At 42.5% G+C, this 20,094-nt stretch overlaps 1 protein-coding gene across 2 annotated transcripts; it reads right to left on the reverse strand.

Moving 5' to 3' along the window:
* Positions 1 to 1,201: 1,201 nt before the first annotated feature.
* Positions 1,202 to 18,675, reverse strand: LOC132394699 (nuclear factor 7, brain-like). Of its 2 annotated transcripts, XM_059971081.1 has the most exons (7): positions 16,901 to 18,675; positions 16,714 to 16,809; positions 16,390 to 16,623; positions 5,996 to 6,109; positions 4,812 to 4,834; positions 4,593 to 4,711; positions 1,202 to 3,983 (listed from the first exon to the last, which is right to left on the reverse strand). In XM_059971081.1, the coding sequence occupies exons 1-7, from the start codon at positions 17,309 to 17,311 to the stop codon at positions 3,424 to 3,426; spliced, it is 1,557 nt and encodes a 518-aa protein (XP_059827064.1). In that variant the 5' UTR covers positions 17,312 to 18,675; the 3' UTR covers positions 1,202 to 3,423. The 2 variants fall into 2 exon arrangements, with proteins under 2 accessions (XP_059827064.1, XP_059827065.1); XM_059971082.1 differs by lacking the exon at positions 5,996 to 6,109 and having other exon boundaries at positions 1,204 to 3,983; positions 16,901 to 18,660.
* Positions 18,676 to 20,094: the final 1,419 nt, after the last annotated feature.

A 20,094-nucleotide genomic window follows, 5' to 3' on the forward strand; every position in this document is an offset into this window, starting at 1 on the left:
TCAGTTGTGTTAAATTCAAAAAATATAGAAACTTTCTCCTTAATAAAATTAACAAAATCTGGATCCTGTAACAATACGGGATTCAGTCTCCACTGTGCCATTTTCAAAAAGCTATCCGAAAGCTTAAGGGTTAACTTTAAAGGCGCGTGATCTGAAAGCGCAATGATGTCATACGCACATTCAACAACGGAGTTTAACAGACGTGTATCTAAAAAAATAATCAATTCGAGAATACTTATGATGAGCATGTGAGAAAAAAAGAGAAATCTTTATCATTGGGGTGTTTATATCTCCAGATATCGACCAGGCCATATTCTAATAAAGAAGAATTAATACAGGCCACCGCTTTATTAGGAAGCGACAGATGACCTGTTGATCGCCGGATTTAAACAACAATTGAAGTCACCACCCATGATCAACTTATATTCATTCAAATTCGGTAGCTCAGAAAAATGTTCCTTAAAAAATTCAGAATTATCTATATTAGGTGCGTATACACACATCAGAGCTACCTTTTGCTCGCATAATAAACCAGTAACAATTAAATATCTTCCAATCGAATCAGTAGTAAGTATTAAAGTGTACAAAAGGGATATCGGGGCTAAGAAAGATAGAAATGCCTCTTATCTTACTATCCAACAGTGAATGGTACAACGGTCCTTTCCAAACTTGGAAAAATCTGTCCTCATCCTGTTTCCGTATAAGATTTTCTTGCGCAAAAATAACATCTGCGTTGTGTTTTTAATTTCTTAAAAATCTTTTTACGCTTAACGGGGTGATTGACACCATTCAAATTCCAAGATATTATATTAGTTTTATTAACATCCATGTTTAGAATTGAATTTAATATTATAGCAAAGAAATGTTATGCAAGTACAGATTAAACCAAAAGGCGCGGGTACAACCAGACGCATTTACGAGAAAAAAAACTCCATCAAAAGAACTGCCCAATCAAGAAAAAAACCTACTCTAATAGACCCCTCCCTCTCCCGCCTCCCAAAAGATAAGAATTATGGATCCGATAGGGTGGCTACATGCTAAACTAATAACCCTTGACCCTATTCTCCATCTTGCAGCTACGTATTAAGTTAAAGGAAAAATCCGACGTAAAATAGCCATAATAAAAAGCACAATGTTCAACTACTACCATGTTATGTCTAACAGTAATAAAAACATAATCAGCAATGGCCATCTTAAAATCAACTAAGGTATCTTAATCACATATTCAAAAAAGAATAAATCCAAGCAAATAATATTACAGACAGAATTCTTTCTCTCAAAAAAAAATAAATGAGTGTATTTATATAATAAACCTAAACCTATGTTAATATTAAAACAACTAAAAGAAATAAAAAGATTAATACACGCCAGGTCCTGTACGGACCATTAGATTATACTATAAAAGTTCCCTACAAAACAGTTATGCATATACTGAACATTAATAGGTTAAAAAAAGGTTTAGTCCGCCACGTCCCATACCAGAGACTTAAAAAACTTAACTCACAACATCCATAAACATCTCAAACAACAAAATACTTCAGAATTACCTATTGAGTAATCGGGTTAACTTTCAGATTTTATTCAGTAGGCTTAACTTTAAGATTTTTAATGTACTCCCATCCCTCCTGGGGAGAGTAAATTCTCAATGATAGAGACTTTTCAGGATGAATTATCAACCTTGCTGGGTTGCGAAGGGAAGGGTATAAATCTAACTTATAGATTTCTCTCATGACTTCTCGGTATTTCCTTCTTTTGGCAAAGATTACAGGAGGATAGTCTTCGATTATACGAATCTCTGTTGAATTAAAGATTAACTTTTGTTTTTTTCTGGCTTCTCGAAGTATGGCTTCCTTGGTTGTATAATAATGCAGAGAAAGCACAATTGGTCGAAGATGTAATTCAGGTGAACGCCAAGAAAATAGAATTCTACAGACTCTGTCAATTAAAGGGCTAGCTTCCAGGGTCTCACTAAAAAGTGTGTACAACATATCTGAGAAGAATTTTAACTCTTCGCCAGTTTCAGTATTTTCAGGCAGTCCTAGAATATGCAAATTCCTCCGAAGCCCTCTACTATCTAAATCAACCATTTTTTTTCTTCGTTTTAGATAGTTCCGAGGTAACCATTGATTTTCTTTTCCATCGAAGGTATCTTCATTCCTTGATCTTTAATAGTTTGCTTGAATTGATCATGTTCATTCTCAATTTGGGTTGTAGTCTGCTGAAGTGTTTGAAGTTGACAGTCCAGATTTTTCAGAGAAACTTGAACCATAGAGATAGCTTTTCCAAGCTTCCTGTTTGAGCTGGTCAGCTGATCAATCTTGATATTAAGCTACCCAAATTCTGACTTCATGTCTTGTATTGAAGAAAATATTTCTGCTTAAGTAACAGGTTCCTCCGCCTTCTTAGTTTGTTCCATTTCAGGAAAAGTCTTGATGCTTCTCAGTTCAATACCTAAATGACTTTTGTCAGCCATTGTAATTAGATCGTAAGTCCTTCAGTAAAAGTAATAAATCCTTCAGTAGAAGTGATAAATCATCAAAGCTAAAAAGGATCTGTCAGTGGGATATAAAGTATATAAAAAAAGGGAGCCGTTAAGAATGCAACTACTCAATGCGCTGCAAAATGGCAAATCGAGTTGAACTCCAACGTGTGCAGATTTGACTGTTTAATTATAATGGGCCCTTTTTGTGTTTTTCTTTCTTTTCTTTACTTACCCTTTAGTTAAGATTCATAAATATAACTCCTTTAATTGCCTGTCTGTTGTTTCTTAGCATTGAGTTGTAACAGGGTAGCATCCACACAAACCAGGGATCGGGGTGGAGAACCGTCTCGATTTCGCAGCTTTGTCGGGACCGGACTGTGTATCCCCAGACTTATGCAGCCCAAGGAAACCCGGGGGGAGGTTCATAAGGGTGGTCTAACTGGAGTTTTATAGAGCTGCAACATTACCCTGCTGCTCTTGAACACAATCCCTGACTAATGAAAGCCAACGCACCACACACCCTATCAACAACTTTGAGCATACTGTAGATGTGGAAACAAAGAACGGGTTGAGACAATTTTTATCTTGCACCACGCCGACCTTGCTTAAATGAATGACTCAGGACATGTGAACCCAGAGGACTCAGTAGGACATGTTAAACGTGACTACTGCAGAATCAGAGTTTCCAGGACGGGTTACTGTTTCAAGCAGAAGGGTTTCAGATCTATTGACGGACGCAGTTAATATATTGAAACTAATAGAGCTACAGCATAAATTATTTTTTATTTATTGTTCCAACTGTTTTTTTCCAGGTTTGTTGGTTTTTACAATGCAGAATTTAGGGATTAACTGGGACCCATTCAGTACCTGTTGTCAGCGGAGTTTCTGCCCCACAACCCACTGTGCCCCACTCCTCAACTGGGTCCCAGGTCCAAGTCATTTTAAGGATCCAGAGCAAAATTGGAGCAAATTCTCAACCAATGTTTTTCATCCCGTGTCCTGAAGAAAGGATAAAGTTTCTCCATGAATTTATTCCCAGTGAAGGTGTGGAGGTGGGACTTGGTCTCCGCGTTGTAAAATGAAACTGTCCCGGACTCGTAACTGAGATAAACTCCCACCCTCCTGGGGATGCGATCGGCAGGGAGAGAGGATCGAGGGGAGGTGAATGCATAAAAACTGTCAACACTTCGACCAATGGCCCAGAAACCAGTTTTCGGTTTCAGTTTGACTTCTTTCTTCCTCTCCACAGACTCCGCGGCGATTCCCAGCCTCCATCTCCGATTCCCTGCCACCTCCACCTCCCAGTAATGTCTCCCAGATGTGAATCCCTCTGATCCCAGCGTACACGGCTGGACAGTGAACCGCATCCCAGTGTCCAAAAGGCCCAGTAAGTGCTTGGCCAATCCGTGCACCGCCGCGGACGGATAGAGTCTGACACACTTCCGATCCTTAGACACGTCAAGTTCCTGAGACGCTGTTTTCACATCCAGGGTGACAGGGACTAGCAGCAGGGTGTGCAGGAGGTGGGGGAGAGAGAGAAAACAAAGAATTAGTCATTCACTGGGGATCAGCGTAGTGCCAGGAGCAGGAACGATTATTAGGAAAAGATCACTATGGATTCACGGTCACAGTAGTCATAGATGTGTTCAGCATGGCTTTGTGTGGGGCTCATGCCTTAAGTTTGTGTGTTGGTGCATGCGTGTGTGTGTGTAATTTATTCATTCATTATACCTATATATAGGTATAATTTATAGATAGTATTTAATATAATAGAAATTATATCTAAAGAATTTTGTCAGAAATGTAGGATATTTCTAAGTCTGGAGAAAACAGAAGAATACGACCGTTTTGTAGATAGTGGTGGAGGGGTGTCAATGAATACCAGGTGTAGACCCACTGGGAATGAGGTGGAGAAATGACAAATGGAGCTGAATCCGGACAAGCATGAGCTGTTACAAACTGGAGGATGAGATGAGAAAGTTCTCGATACAGTGCATGGCTGGACACTTTGGGCCACTTCCCTCTCACACCATTATTAAGTATGTTCTTTTCATCAAGTAACAATTAAATATCTCAAATGCATCTGAGAAGAAACGAGTTTACGTCTTACCTCGCTTTATGCTGTCTAACTTTTCACGCAACAGCTCAATCAACAAATAGGGATTGTCAAATTTTCCAGCATCAAGGACATTGTCTGCTACTGACAATGTAGAATCGTCATCGCTAATCCTGCACAGAATAAACATTCAGTATAGATCAAATTCAACGTTAAGGATTATCTGAGCTATGTTCTTAATAATGTAGTGTTTCAGTAAAGATAATATCTCACCTATTCATCCAATTAAATTCTTCCTGAAATATATAACAGCATAAATGTCAGTTGATTAACCATACATTCTGACAGCAGTGCTTAAGCCAAATAATTACCTTGTGCTATAATTCTGAACCCTCACTGTTCTTCAGACATATACCAACTAGGTATTCCTGAAGAGGGAGTAAGGGGAGGAACTTTGATGACAATCGTGCCATTTCTGAGGGAAATTACCTGCCAGGGAAATCTGAACAGGCTGTTGATGTTGCTTGCATACAATGTCAATGTTGGTCAGAGGGAGGAGGCTAAACCATGAATGGATTTGAGAAGGTGGATTTTGGGGAAGATATTCTACTGGGAAAGCAGAATTCTTTCAAAAGCACCAGTACAGATGACACTAGGGATGGTGACGTATTGGACAGCAAGGAAGACGGTCAGGGCCTTCAGCAGAACCTGGAACACATGGAAAAATGGCAGATGGAATTTAATGCAGACTAGTGTGAGTTCAGCAGGAGTACATGGTGAGCTGAGGAAGTTCAGTGAGTAGAGTACTGAGCAGAGGGATCATGAGCCAGAATTCCTCGAAAGCACTGTCACCGGTACATTGACTAGTAAAGATAGCTTTTACCACAATGGCCTTCGTAAATCGAAGTAGTAAGTATAGGATTTGGGATGTTATACTGATCTTCTACAAGACTTTGGTTAGGCCAAATTTAGAGTATGGTGTGATGTTTTCGTCACCTACTTACAGGAAAGATAACAATAAGATTGAAGAGCTATAGAGAAAATTTACAAGGATGACGTGAGTCATAGAGAAAGGGTGAATAGGTTTAATCCCTGGAGTGTAGGAGATGAGGGGATATTTGATAGGCCAGGGGTCACCAACCTTTTTTGCACCGTGGACCGGTTTAATATTTACAATATTTTTGTGGACCGGCCAACAGGTTGGGGTGTTAATCACGACCGGAATATAGGTGATAAGTCAACTATAAGTGGCTAATACACTCAATTTTGTTTCTAAAAGGATTTTTCTAACGAATTTAATATTAAACACAGCGCATATTTTCCTCGCATGAATATAGTGACGTCAATTATAACTCACTTATAAGTCAACAGCATCATAACATTTTAAGTAACGTTTGGATATTAAACACACAGCGAATATTTTCCTCGTATGAACATATAAAATCATTGCAACGCACCAGTGAGAGGACAAAGTAAGGAACAGAGGTTCCCATATCGGGGCCATGGCGGTTGAAGTCCAGAGAGTGCGACCGACCGAGCGAGGAGTGCGACAGGGCGCGCGCCCATCCCCCCTGTAGGTAGGTAGGATCTATCAGCCGACAAAAGTTTGTCTCGAGAGATGACTATCAGTAGATCGCAGCGAGGTAGCTGCTCTGCTACTTATGAAACGCTGAGCCCGAATTAGGTCATCTGCAAATATTTTAGCACCGGGTTCCCCACGAACATTCAGTGTGCAAAACAGGTTTAGAGGCTGCGCCCATCTGTCCGCGCCCCAGGCCAGTAGCAACGGCACTTCTCGCCGGCCGTGCAAGGCCGCCGGTTACCAAAAGCCAACCACTGATCCCCGGCGCTAGGGTATCACTGCGTTTAGGCGACTGATGACCTCGCGTGAGTTCAAGTTCAACAGTGGGCATGACAGGGAATGAGGAAAGGTGCAGCTGACTCACATTGTTTCACATCGTTTCCTCGCGGCCCGGTAGCATGTGCCTTGCTCCTGGTGGTTGGCGACCTCTGTGATAGACCTTACGATGCAGGAGCAGAATTAGGCCATTCACCCATTAACATCTTTTCCATCACTCCATCTTGGCTGAATTCTTATCCCTCTCAACCGTATTCTTGTTCCTTCTCCCTGTAACCTTTGATGCCCTGACTAATCAAGAACCAATTTCTGCCTCTGCTTTAAATATACTCAAAGACTTGGCCTCCACCAATGTTCCCTCCAAGGTGCACGTGCACACATCTTTTGCTACGAGTGCACAAAGGAATTTAAACTGCGGACAAAAAGTTGTCGCCCTCTACATTGTTGGCATGTCAGCAAAGTTCCACTTTCATACACAATCCCATTTCCTTTACTGGTTTCTGATGCAAATGGTGTTGACAATGTGGAGTGTGCAATGATTCGTCTTCAAATTTAAGAGCTGGCTTATTTATACTATTTTTATTAAAGGAATTATTCAGTGTGCATGTTATCACTGGGGAAAAATTGCACAGCACAGGATTTTCTGCACACTGGTCATTACAAATTAGAGTGAACATTGGCCTCCAAAGCCATCTGCAGCAATGAATTACACTGATTCAACACCCTCTGCCTAAAGAAATTCCTCCTCATCTCCGTTCTAAATGACTATCCCTATATTCTGAGGCTCAGCCCTCGGTCCTAGACACACCCACTATAGCCTCATCAACTGCTCTATCAAGGCCTTTCAATATTCGATGTTTCAATGAGATCCCACCTTGTTCTTCTAAATTCCAATGAGTACAGGTCCAGAGCATTCAAATGGTCCTCATATGTTAACCTTTTAATTCCCGGAATCATTCTCATGAACCTGTTTTGGGCCCTCTCCAATGCTGGCGCATCTTGTCTTCGATTGGCGGCTCAAAACTGCTCCCAATACTCCAAGTGTGGTCTGAGCAATGCCTTATAGAGCCTCAGCAGTACATCCTTGCTTTTACATTCTAGTCCTCTTGAAATGAATGCTTACACTACGTTTGCCTTCCTCACCACCAGTGCAACTTGCAAGTTACCCTTTAGAGAATCCTGCACAAGGGCTCCCAAGTCCCTTTGCAGCTCTGATTTTTGAAACATCTCCCAGTTTAAAAACTAGTCTACAGCTTTATTTCTTCTACCAAAGTGCATGACCACACACTATAGACCATCTGCCACTGCACATTCTCCCAATCTGTGTCTTCTGCAGACTCCTTGCTTTCTGAAAACTACCTAGCCCTCCACCTATCTTCATACCTTCCACAAACTTAGCCACAAAGCCATTAATTCTGCCATCCAAATCAATGACATATAATGTGAAAAGAAGCAGTCCCAACACTATTCACTGGCAGCCAGCCATAAAAGGTCCTTTTATGCCCACTCTTTGCTTCCTGTTCGTCAGCCAATCTTCCATCCATGCTAGTGTCTTTCCTGTAACATCATCCACTCTTATCTTGCTAAACCGTCTCGTATGGCGCCTTGACAAAGGCCCTCTGAAAATCCAAATAAACAACATCCATTGACTCTCTTTTGTGTATTCTGTCTGTTATTTCCTCAAAGAATTCCGACAGGCAAGATTTTCCCTTAAGGAAATCCTGCTGGAAACTATGTGTACTTTATCAAGTGTCTCCCAATACCCCAAGACCCCACCCTCAACAATAGACTCCAACATCTTTCCAATCACGGCAGTCAGGCTAACAGGCCTATTCACTTCCTTTCTTCTGCCTTCCTCGCTGGAGTACTCTTTGCAATTTTCCAGTCTTCCGGAAGTATTCCAGAATTAGTGATTCTTGTAAGATCATTACTATTGCTGACACAATCTCTTCAGCTATCTCTTTCAGAACCCTGGGGTAGAGTCCAGGTGATTTATCTATGTTCATCCTCCCAAGCACCTTCTCCTTAGTAATAGCAAATACACTCACCTGCCCCGTGCTCTTGAAATTCTGGCATACTGTTAGTGTCTTCCACTTTGAGATACAATAGGGTCCTGTAAGAGACTCCTGGATAAGAACACGGGGCTCAGTAAAATAGAGGGCTATGGATAACCCAAGGTAATTTCTAAAGTACGTACATGTTCAGCGCAGCATTGTGTGCCGAAGAACCTGTATTGTGTTGTAGGTTTTCTATGTTTCACAGTGAAGACTGACGCAAAATACTTCTTAAGTTATTAAGTTCATCCACCCTTTTTTATTCACCATTACTAACTCTCCAGCGTCACTTGTAGCATTCTGATATCCACTCACGCTTCTTTATATATCTGATAAAAACTCTGATATTTTTGGCCAGCTTACCTTCATATTTCATGTTATCTCTCCTTATGGCTTTTTAGTTGCCTTCCGCTGGTTTTGAAAGATGCCCAATCAATGCTAGTGTCCCCTTTCAATCAACTTTGGCAAGCTCATCTGAAATTTCCTTAACTCCCCTGTAATACTGATACATTGGACTTTATTTTCTCCCTCTCAAACTGCGAGGTGAATTTTATAGTTGTATGATCATTACTTCTTCCTGGTTCCTTTACCCTAAGCTCCCCAATCAAATTCTGGACAACACCCAGTCCAGAATTGCCTTGACCCTAGAGGGCTCAACCACGAGCTGCTCTAAATGCTACAAATTCCCACTCCTGAGATACTGCACCAACCGGTTTTTCCAAACCCACCTGCATTTTGAAATGCCCCATGACCATCATAACATTGAGAATTTTGCATTCTTTTTCGACCTCCCGTTGCAATTTGTACCCCACATCTGGGTTACAGTTCGAGGGCCCGAATATAACACCCATCAGGGTCTTTTTACCCTTGCAGTTTCTTAGCTCAACATACAAGGATTCTCCATCTTCCAGTCCTATACTCTTACTAAGAGTATATAATACTCTTACTAAGTATTTGATGTCATTTTTTTCTAACCGAACCACCCCACCCCTCTGCCTATCTGCATTCTTCATTACATTCTGTATTGTTGGACGTGGAGCTCTCAGGTACAATTTTTTATGTATTTTGTTTAGTGAGACCGTGCGGAGTAGCCTATTCCGGCCCATCCAGTCACACTGCTCCAGCAACTCCTGACAAACCCGATTAACCCTATCGTAATCACGGGACAATTTACCCGGTATGTCTTTGGATTATGGGAGGAAACCAGAGGACACCGGAGAAAACCAACATACTCGACAAAGAGGGCATACAGGCTCCTTACAGACAGTGCAGAATTGCCGTTCGAACTGCAGAATGCCCCGTGCTAGAACAACATTGCACTACTGTGATGCCTTTTCAATAACGATTCAGTGATGCCCTCAATGTTGTATCTGCCAATCTCTACTACGCTGCAAGATCATCTACCTTAATATGTATACTGCATTCATTCCTGCTAGTGCTGCATGGGGGAGAGTAATTTAGAGTTGTCGGGGAATGGGAACCTGCGTGCCAGAACTGATACAGTAGGTGTGGAGACAGACGTTGTTAAGACCTCAGGCACAGTCAGGAATCAAACGGTTGAGTATGGTGGGACTAATGTTCTGAGTCACATAGATTTCAATGCAAGAAGTATCGTAGGAAAGGTAGATGAGAGCAGGGCACGAATCAACACCTGGAATTAGGATACTGCGGTGTTATGAATGTGCCACAACTCTGAGGGGCCGAAGGGTACAAAGTAGCCCCCTCCTTTTTGAGAATCGCAAGATCGCTATTAATTCAGGTCTGGGACCCAGGAAATGGGAGAGAGATGTCCAGAATACACAGGGTTTGGAATGTGTCCTGGCCTCAGCAAGGCGGAACCATTGATAACGGCTATTGTCTCTTGGAGACGGAATTGTGTATGAGTACTGTACTGTTCATTGAAGCCCTTGGGGTGACCAGAGTGGTCTGGTTGAGGGATTGCATCATCCCAACCTGACTGACATCTGAGACCACGTGAGTCAGGATAAAAGAGGGTCTGGGGAAACACCCCTTTAGACGCACCAGGAGAAACGCTAGAAATCCCGTGACAGCGTTTTATAGCGACAGCCGGTGGGGGGGCTCGTGTGCATCCTTTTCCCTTGCCTGGGAATTGGTGGGCCTGCCACGGAAGAACGGCTTTAGCTAAAGAAGAGGCCACACCAACGGAACTCTCGAAGGTTCGAAATCATTAAAAGGAAAAGCTGGCAAGTTTCTAAAAATCTCTCTTGACTCCAACCAAAGGCTGCAGCCTGAATGAACTGAGTGACTTTTATATTTCCATCGGACAATACATTATCCCCTAGACAACGAAAGAGCTTAATTCTTATTGATTATTAGTATACCCGCACTTTTAGATTTAGTATTGACGACGTATATTATCTATATGGTTGCATTGATATTATTTTTGTGTATTTTTACTAATAAATACTGTTAAAAATAGTACCATCAGACTTCAACGGACCTCTCTATATTTGCTGGTAAGTGACCCAGTTACGGGGTTCGTAACAGCCGAAATAGCGAGACTTGGTTCCAGGACTGGCACCTCTATATTCTGGGGTTCTGTTGTTTTAGGTGTGATACAGCGGAGGAGATTAAAGGAGGAAGGGTGGCGTACTAGTCAGGGAAAATGTCACAGCAATGCCTCGTCACGAAAGACAGACTACAGAAGTTGTCTAGTGAGGATTTGTGGGTGGAAATGAGGGTATGGCCACATTAATAAGGCTATATTATGGACCACCCAACAGCCCGCAGGATTTGGAGGAACAAATTTGTAGAGAGATCGCAGACTGTTGCAAGAAACATAAGGGTGTAATAGTAGGCGATTTTAACTTTTCACGTATTGACTTGGACTAGTTGGGATAGTTTGTAAAATGTATTCAGGAAAGTTTCTTTAATCAGTACATAGAAGTCCCATAGACAGAGTGTACGATACTTGATCTCCTACTAGGAAATAAGACAGAGCAAGTGACTGAATATTGAGTAAGGAAACATTTTGCATCTAGGAATCATAATGCTGTTAGTTCCAAGATAATTATGAAAATGGGTAAGGTCTGGTTCTCGTGTTGATATTCCAAATTGGAGAAAGGTATCAGAAAGGATCTGACAAGTGTGTATTGGGACAGGCTGTTTCCTGGCAAAGGTGTGCTTGGTAACTGGGAGACCTTCAAAAGTGAATTTTTGAGAATATTTTATGTGCTGTCAGAATGAAAGGACGATAGGTTTTGGAAACGGTTTTTGAGAGATATTGAGGTCCTGGTTGAGGAACAAAAGGGAGGTGGATAGCAGGTATTGCAAAAGAACACTTGAGAAAGAAACCAACTGGGCTAAAAGAAGCAATGAGGTTGCTCTCGGAGTCAAACCTAAAGGCTTCTGCCAATAAGTTAAGGGCAAAAGGACTGCAAGGGACAAAATTGGTCCGCTGGATGTTACTCTATGTGTGGAGCCAAACGAGATTGGGGAAATCTTAAATGCATCTTTTTTGCCTCAGTATTTACTTGGCAGATACACACAATTCTATAGAAGCAAGGCAACACAGCATTCATAGACCCAACACAGATTACTGAGGAGCAGGTGTTTGCTGTTTTGAGGCACAGCAAGGTGGATAAATCCCCAGAGCCTTACAACATGTTCTCTCAGACCCTGTGGGAGGCCAGTGCCGAAATTGTTGTGGCCCTAGCAGAGATACTTAAATCATCCTTAGCAACAGGTGAGGTACCAGATTATTGGAGGATAGCTAATGTTGTTCTGCTGTTTAAGAAAGGCTCTAAGAATAAACCAGGAAACCATTGGCCAGTGACCCTGACATCAGTATTGGGAAAGTTATTGAAAGGTCTTCTAAGAGACTGGATAGATGAATATTGGGATGGGCAAGGACAGATTGTGGATTGTCAGCATGGCTATGTGCATGGTCGTCTGTGTCTAAACAACCTCAGAGTTTTTCAAAGAGGTCCCCAGGAAGGCAAAGCATGGACTTCAGCAAGGCATTTGACAAGGTCCCACTTGGGAGGCTGGCCTGTAGTGCCACAGGGATCAGTGCTGGGTTCATTGTTATGTTATGAGTGATGAACAGACCTGATGGACAATGGGGTAAATAGTTAACCATCCCCCCCCCCCCGAGAACCATGAACTATCTCTATTGCTATGCTGATCATGAGAAAGAGACGAAAAACCGGCAAGAACATCTGCGACAGATAAGAGAGAGAGGGAGACTGCTGATTAACTGCTTTGTGACTCCTTTTGAATTATTTACTGTTTCACTGCAAGGACAATAGTTTGCTCAATAACATTCCTCAGTGGACTGAAGGAGTGGCCTGATTTGATGGACAGTCATTCAGAATTGATGGATAGCTGAGTCCCCGTTGGAAGGGATAAAAGACAGGTCTGGAGAGACACCCTCCAGACCCACCAGTGGACACTGATTGAGTGTTGGAACCCACAAGAAAGGTGGGGCCTTCAGAGACCGAACCAGGAGATCGGTCAGTAAAACTCACAGTGTTACAGCAGGGCCGGTGGGGACTTGTGTGTGTGTGTGTCCACTCACGCCAGAGTGACGAGTCCACCACAGAAGAACGGTCTGGCTGCAAGACCAGAGGGGTCATAACTGAATGACCACCATGATACGACGGATTAAGAAAGCAAAGGAAGGTTTGGCTGTTGTAGCTGTTACATCTCACTCTCTCTCTCTCTCTCTCTCTCTCTCTCTCTCCAACGATTACAACTCAACAAGCATAACTACCTCAGCACTCATGAACTGAACTGAACTTTAAATTCTATGGCAATTCATTTAACCCTAGACATCGATAGAGCTTGTTTATTATTGCTCATTATTATTATTCCTACACTTTTAGGTTTATTACTGCTACCTTGTGTTATAAGTATATTTACATTATTGATATGGTTTTGCTTATTTTTATGAATAAACACCTTTAAATATAGTACCACCAGACTCCAACGGAAACTTCTTTCTCGGCTGGTCTGACACCCAGTTACGGGGTACGTAACAGTCATTTGTCATCTTTATCAACAATCTGGATGATAATGTGATTAACTGTATTAGCAAATTTGTGGATAAAACCAAGACTGGGGATGTCAAGGACAGCAAGGAAGACTATCAAAGCACGTAGCCAGATCTGGATCAGATGGAAGAACTGGGCTGAAAAATCGAATTTAATGCAGACATGTGTACAGTGTTGAACTTTGGCAGGACAAATCAGGTTCATGCACAGTGAGGGGCGGGGTGCTGTGCAGTAAGGTAGAACAAAGGGATCTGAGAACACAGGCCCATAATTCACCACAGGTAGATAGGGTCATAAAAAAAGCTTTTGGCACATTGGCCTTCATAAATCAAAATATTGAGGAGATGAATATTATGTTGAAGTTGTTAAGTCATTGATGAGGTCTAATTGGTCTAATTGGGTGCAGTTTTGGCCATCTACCTACAGGAAAGATGTAAATAAGGTTGAAAGAGTACAGAGAAAATTTACAAAGACGTCATCCAGTCTGGAGAACTGGAGTTATGAGGAATGACTGAATAGGTTACAACTTTATTCCCTGGAACGTAGAAGATTCAGGGGCAATTTCATAGAGGTATATAGAATTATGAGGGGTATAGATAGGGCAAATGCAAGCAGGCTTTTTCCTCTGCATTTGGGTGTGACTACAACTAGAGGTCATGGGTCAAGGGTGAAAGGAGAAACTCCTTCACTAAGAAAGCGGAACGAGTTACCAGTGGATGTGGTGAATGGGATTTACAATTTCAATATTTAAGTTTTGATAGGCACATGGACGGGAGGGGTACAGTTGGCTACATTTCCAGATGCAGGTCGATGAGACTGGGCAGATTTAAAGCTTCCACAGACTAGATGGGCCAAATTTCAGAACAGATGCTTCTGTTCTGTAATCTTCCACGATTCAATGAAATGGTAAAGCAAATCTGAGTGCATCGTTTTCGTGTGTTGTTCATGTTCGTGACATCAACACGTCTAGCTGCCTAATATTAATTAGCAATCTATTATCAATGTCGATTGTGATTAATGCTTAAGGAATACCTGGGTGGGGGTTGTATTATGAGACTGGGCTAAAGGGCCATTTTCCTTGCTTGTACTTTTCTATGACTCTCTAACACCTTCAGTCCTGTATTCATCACTCTTTCATTTTGCCCTCATGTTACTCTTCACCTCGTCCCAATGACGGCAATTTACCCCTATCATCTACCTGTCTTTTCCCTCACATTCTCACTACACACCGCATCTACTTGTATAACAATTGTCCCACCCTCAATTCTATCAATCTGGTCCCCATCCCCCTGCCAAATTAGTTTATGGACAGAGGGGTAGAGACACTGTAAACGTAAGTAGGCATTTTCCACTGAAGTTGGGAGAGAACCGACCTAGGGGTGAAAGGCCAAGTGGCCAAGGGAAGATGAAGGGCAACCACCCCCCTCCGAGTGCAGTGCCGGTGGACACTGAGCTGCCAACACAAGTGGAGGATGTGGGTTCGATGGCAACATTTAAGAGAAGTTCTTATGGGAGAGTTATAGAAACATAGAAAACCTACAGCACAATACAGGCCCTTCGTCCCACAAAGCTGTGTCAAACATGTCCCTACCTTAGAACTACTTAGGCTTTACCCATAGCCCTCTATTTTTCTAAGCTCCATGTACCTATCCAGGAGACTCTTAAAAGACCCTATCGTTTCCACCTCCACCACCGCTGCTGGCAGCCCATTCCACGCACTCACCACTCTGCATAAAAAACTTACCCCTGACATCTCCTCTGTACTTACTTCCAAGCACCTTAAAACTATGCCCTCTCATGCTAACCATTTCAGCCCTGGGAAAAACCCTCTGAGAATCCACACGATCAATGACTTTCATTGTCTTATACACCTCTATCAGGTCACCTCTTATCTTCCGTCTCTCCAAGGAGAAAAGGTCGAATTCACTTAACCTATTTTCATACGGCATGCTCCCCAATCTAGGCAAAATCCTTGTAAATCTCCTCTGCACTCTTTCTATGGCTTCCACATCCTTCCTGTAGTGAGGCGACCAAAAATGAGCACAGTACCCCAAGTAGGGTCTGACCAGGGTCCTATAAAGCTGCAACATTACATCTCAGCTCCTAATCTCAATCACATGATTGATGAAGGTCAATGCACTGTACGCCTTCTTAACCACAGAGTCAACCTGTGTAGCAGCTTTGAGTGTCCTGTGGACTCAGCCCCAAGATCCCTCTTGATCCTCCACACTGCCAAGAGTCTTACCATTAATGCTATCACCATCATATTTGACCTACCAAAATGAACCACTTCACACTTATCTGGGTTGAACTCCATCTGCCACTTCTCAGCCCAGTTTTGCATCCTATCAATGTCACTCTGACAGCCCATCCACAACACCTCCAACCTGTGTGTCATCAGCAAATTTACTAACCCTTCCCTCCACTTCCTCATCCAGGTCTCTTATAAAAATCACAAGTAGGGGTCCCGGAACAGATCCGAGGCACACCACTGGTCACCGGCCTGCCTGCAGAATATGACCCGTCTGCGACCACACTTTGCCTTCTGTGGGCAAGCCAGTTCTGGATCCACAATGTCCCCTTGGATCCCATGCCTCCTTACTTTCTCAATAAGCCTTGCATGGAGTACCTTATCAAATGCCTATGATCATCCAAGTTCGGTTCAATAGAACTAGGCAGGGAAACTGTTGAACACAGACTAGATGGGCCTAAGGACCTGCAGTTTTCTATGACACAAGCCCCTCACACTAGATCCCTACACGGCGTATTGAAAGGAAACCGATGGAGGCACTGCTGCCAAGTCTCGAGCCAAAACCAACACTGTTAATTTTCCCCACACATACTGCATCAGCAGCTGACTTGCTCCAACACTCTTTTCTCTTAATTTCTGAGAAAAGTTGCATTCATTTCAGACAGATTCTCACCTTCAGTAAGATCATACTGTCTTCTTGGTCTATCCATCCCTTCACATATGATTGCTCCGCCTGAAGAGAGTCTAAATTCTCTTGAATCTGGCGAAGATTTTTCTCCATAGTATTCAGAAGCCTCTCCTCTTCGTCCCTGAGATCTCGGAGTAAGCGCTGCTCTTTCTCGGTGAGAATCCGGCGCAGTTCAGCAAACAGGGATGTGATGTGGGACTGAAGGATGTGCGACTGTTTCTGTCAAATAAAAGTTAAAGGCTAATATTATCGACTGTGGAAAGGGGACACAGTTACACAAGATTATAAAATTAAAACCCGAGACCTCACCCGAGTGTCAGAAATCTTCTCCGTCTGTTGCTGCTCTAATTCCTCCATTGCTGATTTCCTTTTTGTGAGAGATTGTAAAAAGGATTTCATCTGATCCTAGGATTAAGTTTGAGAAAAATGTAACTAGGAGTGGGGTTGTTAGAACAAAATAACGAGTAATACGGTGATCAATCTTGATTTATTTTACCTTACAGATTTCAACGGCCTCTTTAATCGGCAGGAAGCGGTGCTCTCTGTGTTCTCGCGAAGCCACACAAATAACACAGATCAGTTTCTTGTCAGTTTCACAAAACAGCTTTAATTCTTCCTCATGTTCCTCGCAGTGAAGTTTACTTTTCTTCTCTTTTGGATTCAGGTTTAGCTTTCGTGCTTTCTCGGAGAGACTCCCCAAAGCCCAGTTGACCCTGACACTGGTGTCTGCAAACTTAGCTCTACATTCCGGACAAGTGTCCCTCTCCGTACTTTCCCAATATAGTGTGATACAGGAGCGACAGAAGTTGTGTCCACACTCCAGTATCACCGGATTGCTGAAGAAATCCAGGCAAATGGGGCAAATTACGTCCTCGGTTAAACTGTCGATTTGATCTTTCGAAGCCATCTTGACCAGCGATTCCTCCGGATTTAAAATGTTTCCACTTTCCGGTATTGCGGGGCTGCTGCAATACCGTGACTGTCCACCAGGTGTGCCACAATGGTACCGTGCTGAAGAATTACGATTTTGTTCGAAGTATTCGGGGATAAGCACCCCTGGCTGTTCCAACTAACCTCAGAAAAGCCGTCGGTTGATTAGCCACTAATCAGGGATGTAATCAGGCTTTATGAGTCACATCTAGAGTATTGTGAGCACGTGTGATCCTGATCGAAGAAAGGATGTGTTGGCATTGGAGAATGACCCCAGGAATGAAAGGGTTAACGTATCGACAGGGTTTGATGGCTCTGGGTCTGCTTCACTCTATGTATACCTGGACACGCCCCTCTGCTAACTGCTCCTGTGGCTCCTCCCACAGACCCCTGGATAAAGGCGATTGGGGCACTGCTCCTCCCTCAGTCTTCGCGATGTCATGCTCCCTTTTCGCTGTTAATAAAAGCCTATCGTTCACTTCCAGTCTCCTAGAGTTATTGATGGTGCATCACTCAAGTTCAGAAGAAAGAGCGACAACCTCATTGAAACCTATGGAATATTGAAAGGCCAAGAAGAGACGTCTATATTGGGGGAGGTTAAGACCAAGAGGGCACAGCCTCAGAATAGAACATCCCTTTAGACTGGAGATAAGGAGGAGTATCTTTAGCTAGAGGGTGGTGAGCCTATGCAATTCATTGCTGTGGAAGCCAAGTCATTGGGTATATTTAAAGCGGAGGTTTGATGTGTTCTTGATTGTTAAGACCATTAAAGGTAGAAGGCAGAAAAATTGGGTTGAGAGGGATAATAAATCAGCCATGATGAAATGCCGGAACAGACTGGATGGCCTAATTTTTCTCCAGTGTCTTATGATCTTAACCAGGGGAATATCATATTGAAACAGAAAGGAAGAGTGTTGGGTAGTCTAAAGAAGGGCAGAAACGGATTGGGAATAAATGAAGTTAACTGGAGTGTGAACCAATGGCTAACAATGAACTTAGTGCAATTGCTCTTGAAACTATTTTAGTAATAAAGCAGGCGGTTAGGGAAATCTGGAGAGGATATTGTGTGTGGGTATATGGCCTTCTGCAGTGGCCCATTCACGTCAATGTTCAACAGGCTGTGCATTTTGAGATTCTCTTCTGCACACCTCGGTTGTTATGGTTATTCGAGTTACTGTTGCCTTCCTCTCAGCTTGAACCTTCCTGGTCATTTTCCTCTAACCTCTCTCATTAACAAAGTGATTTCACCCACAGAACTCCCATGTGCTGGGATGTTTTATTGTTCTACACCATTCTCTGTAAACTCAACTCTTACATGTGAAAATCCCAGGAGATCAGCAATTTCTGAGATACTCAAACCATTCCGTCTGCCACCAATACGTTAAGTATTTATTCACCTCCATAGATCTCCACCTCCATTGACCTGCTGAGTTCCTCCAGCACTTTTTGTACTTTGCTCTGGATTTCCAGCATCTGCAGAACCCCTTGTGTTTATGAACACTATTGATGCAATGCTGGTAACTGGGACAAGTGTAAGTGGGCATGATGGGCCTATTATGTTACTCTCTAAATGTGGATAAGAAAGAATACATCAAAGGTCTCCCACAAGGGCTGATGCTCCCAGACACTTTCTTCCAGGCTGCGTACTGTAAATGTCCTTAGAATATCCCCAGAGGCAGCTGATCTATCACCAACAAATATCTGCAGGACCCTCTCTGATTTTAAAAGCCAGAGTATAAGTCTCAAGTGATGGCAGTGATCACCACTAAATGCTGCAGTCCCTACAAAATATTCTCTTTCTCTGCAATTTGGCTGTTTGTGGTTTTTAACTGGGTTCTTTGTGTTTCTTGCTTTGTGGTTAACTGCAAGCAGACAAATATCAAGGTTGTATGATTTATGTATTTTTAATTTGAATCTTTGATTTACCTTTTCAGCTCACCTGCTTGGTCCTGAAATGGGAAAAGAAAGAAGATGAGTTCGGCATTCTGAATGTGTGGCTTTGGATTTCCAGCATCTGTAGAATCTCCTGTGTTTGTACTTTTAAATAATCAATTATATATCACAATGAAAAAAGGAGAAAATTCACAAAGGTCATATATGTATGTCTAAGATTTTTGCACAGTACTGTAAATAGAATAGATGTGGAGAAGATGTTTCCAATAACAGGAGAGTCGAGGACCAGAGAGCACAGTCTCAGAATAGAAGGACATCCATTTAGAGCAGAGACGAGGAGGAATTTATTTAGCCATAGGTTGGTGAGTCTGTGGAATTCGTTACACAGACAGCTGTGGAGGACAAGTCATTGGGTGTCACAATGTGCGCAAACAACTGATCCCAAGTCTAGAGGATCAACAACAGATTCCCACATAGAAACAGAAACAGTTTATTCACAGGGGCTGCAGCAGAAATCAGTGGCTCAACTCAGTGACAGAATAAGACGAATCGTTTCCAGAAATCAAGGACCACCTGTTAAGTGCTAATTGGGAGTCTGCTTTAAATAATCACATATGCAGAAAACCTGTGCTAGTAAAAATAAATTTGATAAGATTAAACAGAAAGCACAAGAGCTTAACAACTCTAGACAAGACAACAATTAAAAAATACAGACCAACAGGCCCACAGGACATTGGGTATGTTTCATGAATATGTACAAGGATACGTGGGTGCTTTAGTAGACCAGAAGACCAGAAGATATAGGAGCAGAATTAGGCCTTTTGGCCCATTGAATCTGCTCCAAAATTTCATCATGGCTGATCCAAT

This window comes from Hypanus sabinus, chromosome 5, assembly GCF_030144855.1.
Source record: "Hypanus sabinus isolate sHypSab1 chromosome 5, sHypSab1.hap1, whole genome shotgun sequence".
Classification (NCBI taxonomy): domain Eukaryota; kingdom Metazoa; phylum Chordata; class Chondrichthyes; order Myliobatiformes; family Dasyatidae; genus Hypanus; species Hypanus sabinus.

What these genes read in the sequence shown, in the direction of transcription:
- LOC132394699 (XM_059971081.1), bottom strand. Translation starts at nt 17,311, where the DNA reads ATGGCTTCGAAAGATCAAATCGACAGTTTAACCGAGGACGTAATTTGC. An exon ending in AGGCCGTTGAAATCTGTAAG is followed by an intron (nt 16,810 to 16,900) that starts GTAAAATAAATC and finishes ACTTAATCCTAG; the next exon opens with GATCAGATGAAATCCTTTTT. An exon ending in AGAAGATTTCTGACACTCGG is followed by an intron (nt 16,624 to 16,713) that starts GTGAGGTCTCGG and finishes TTTATTTGACAG; the next exon opens with AAACAGTCGCACATCCTTCA.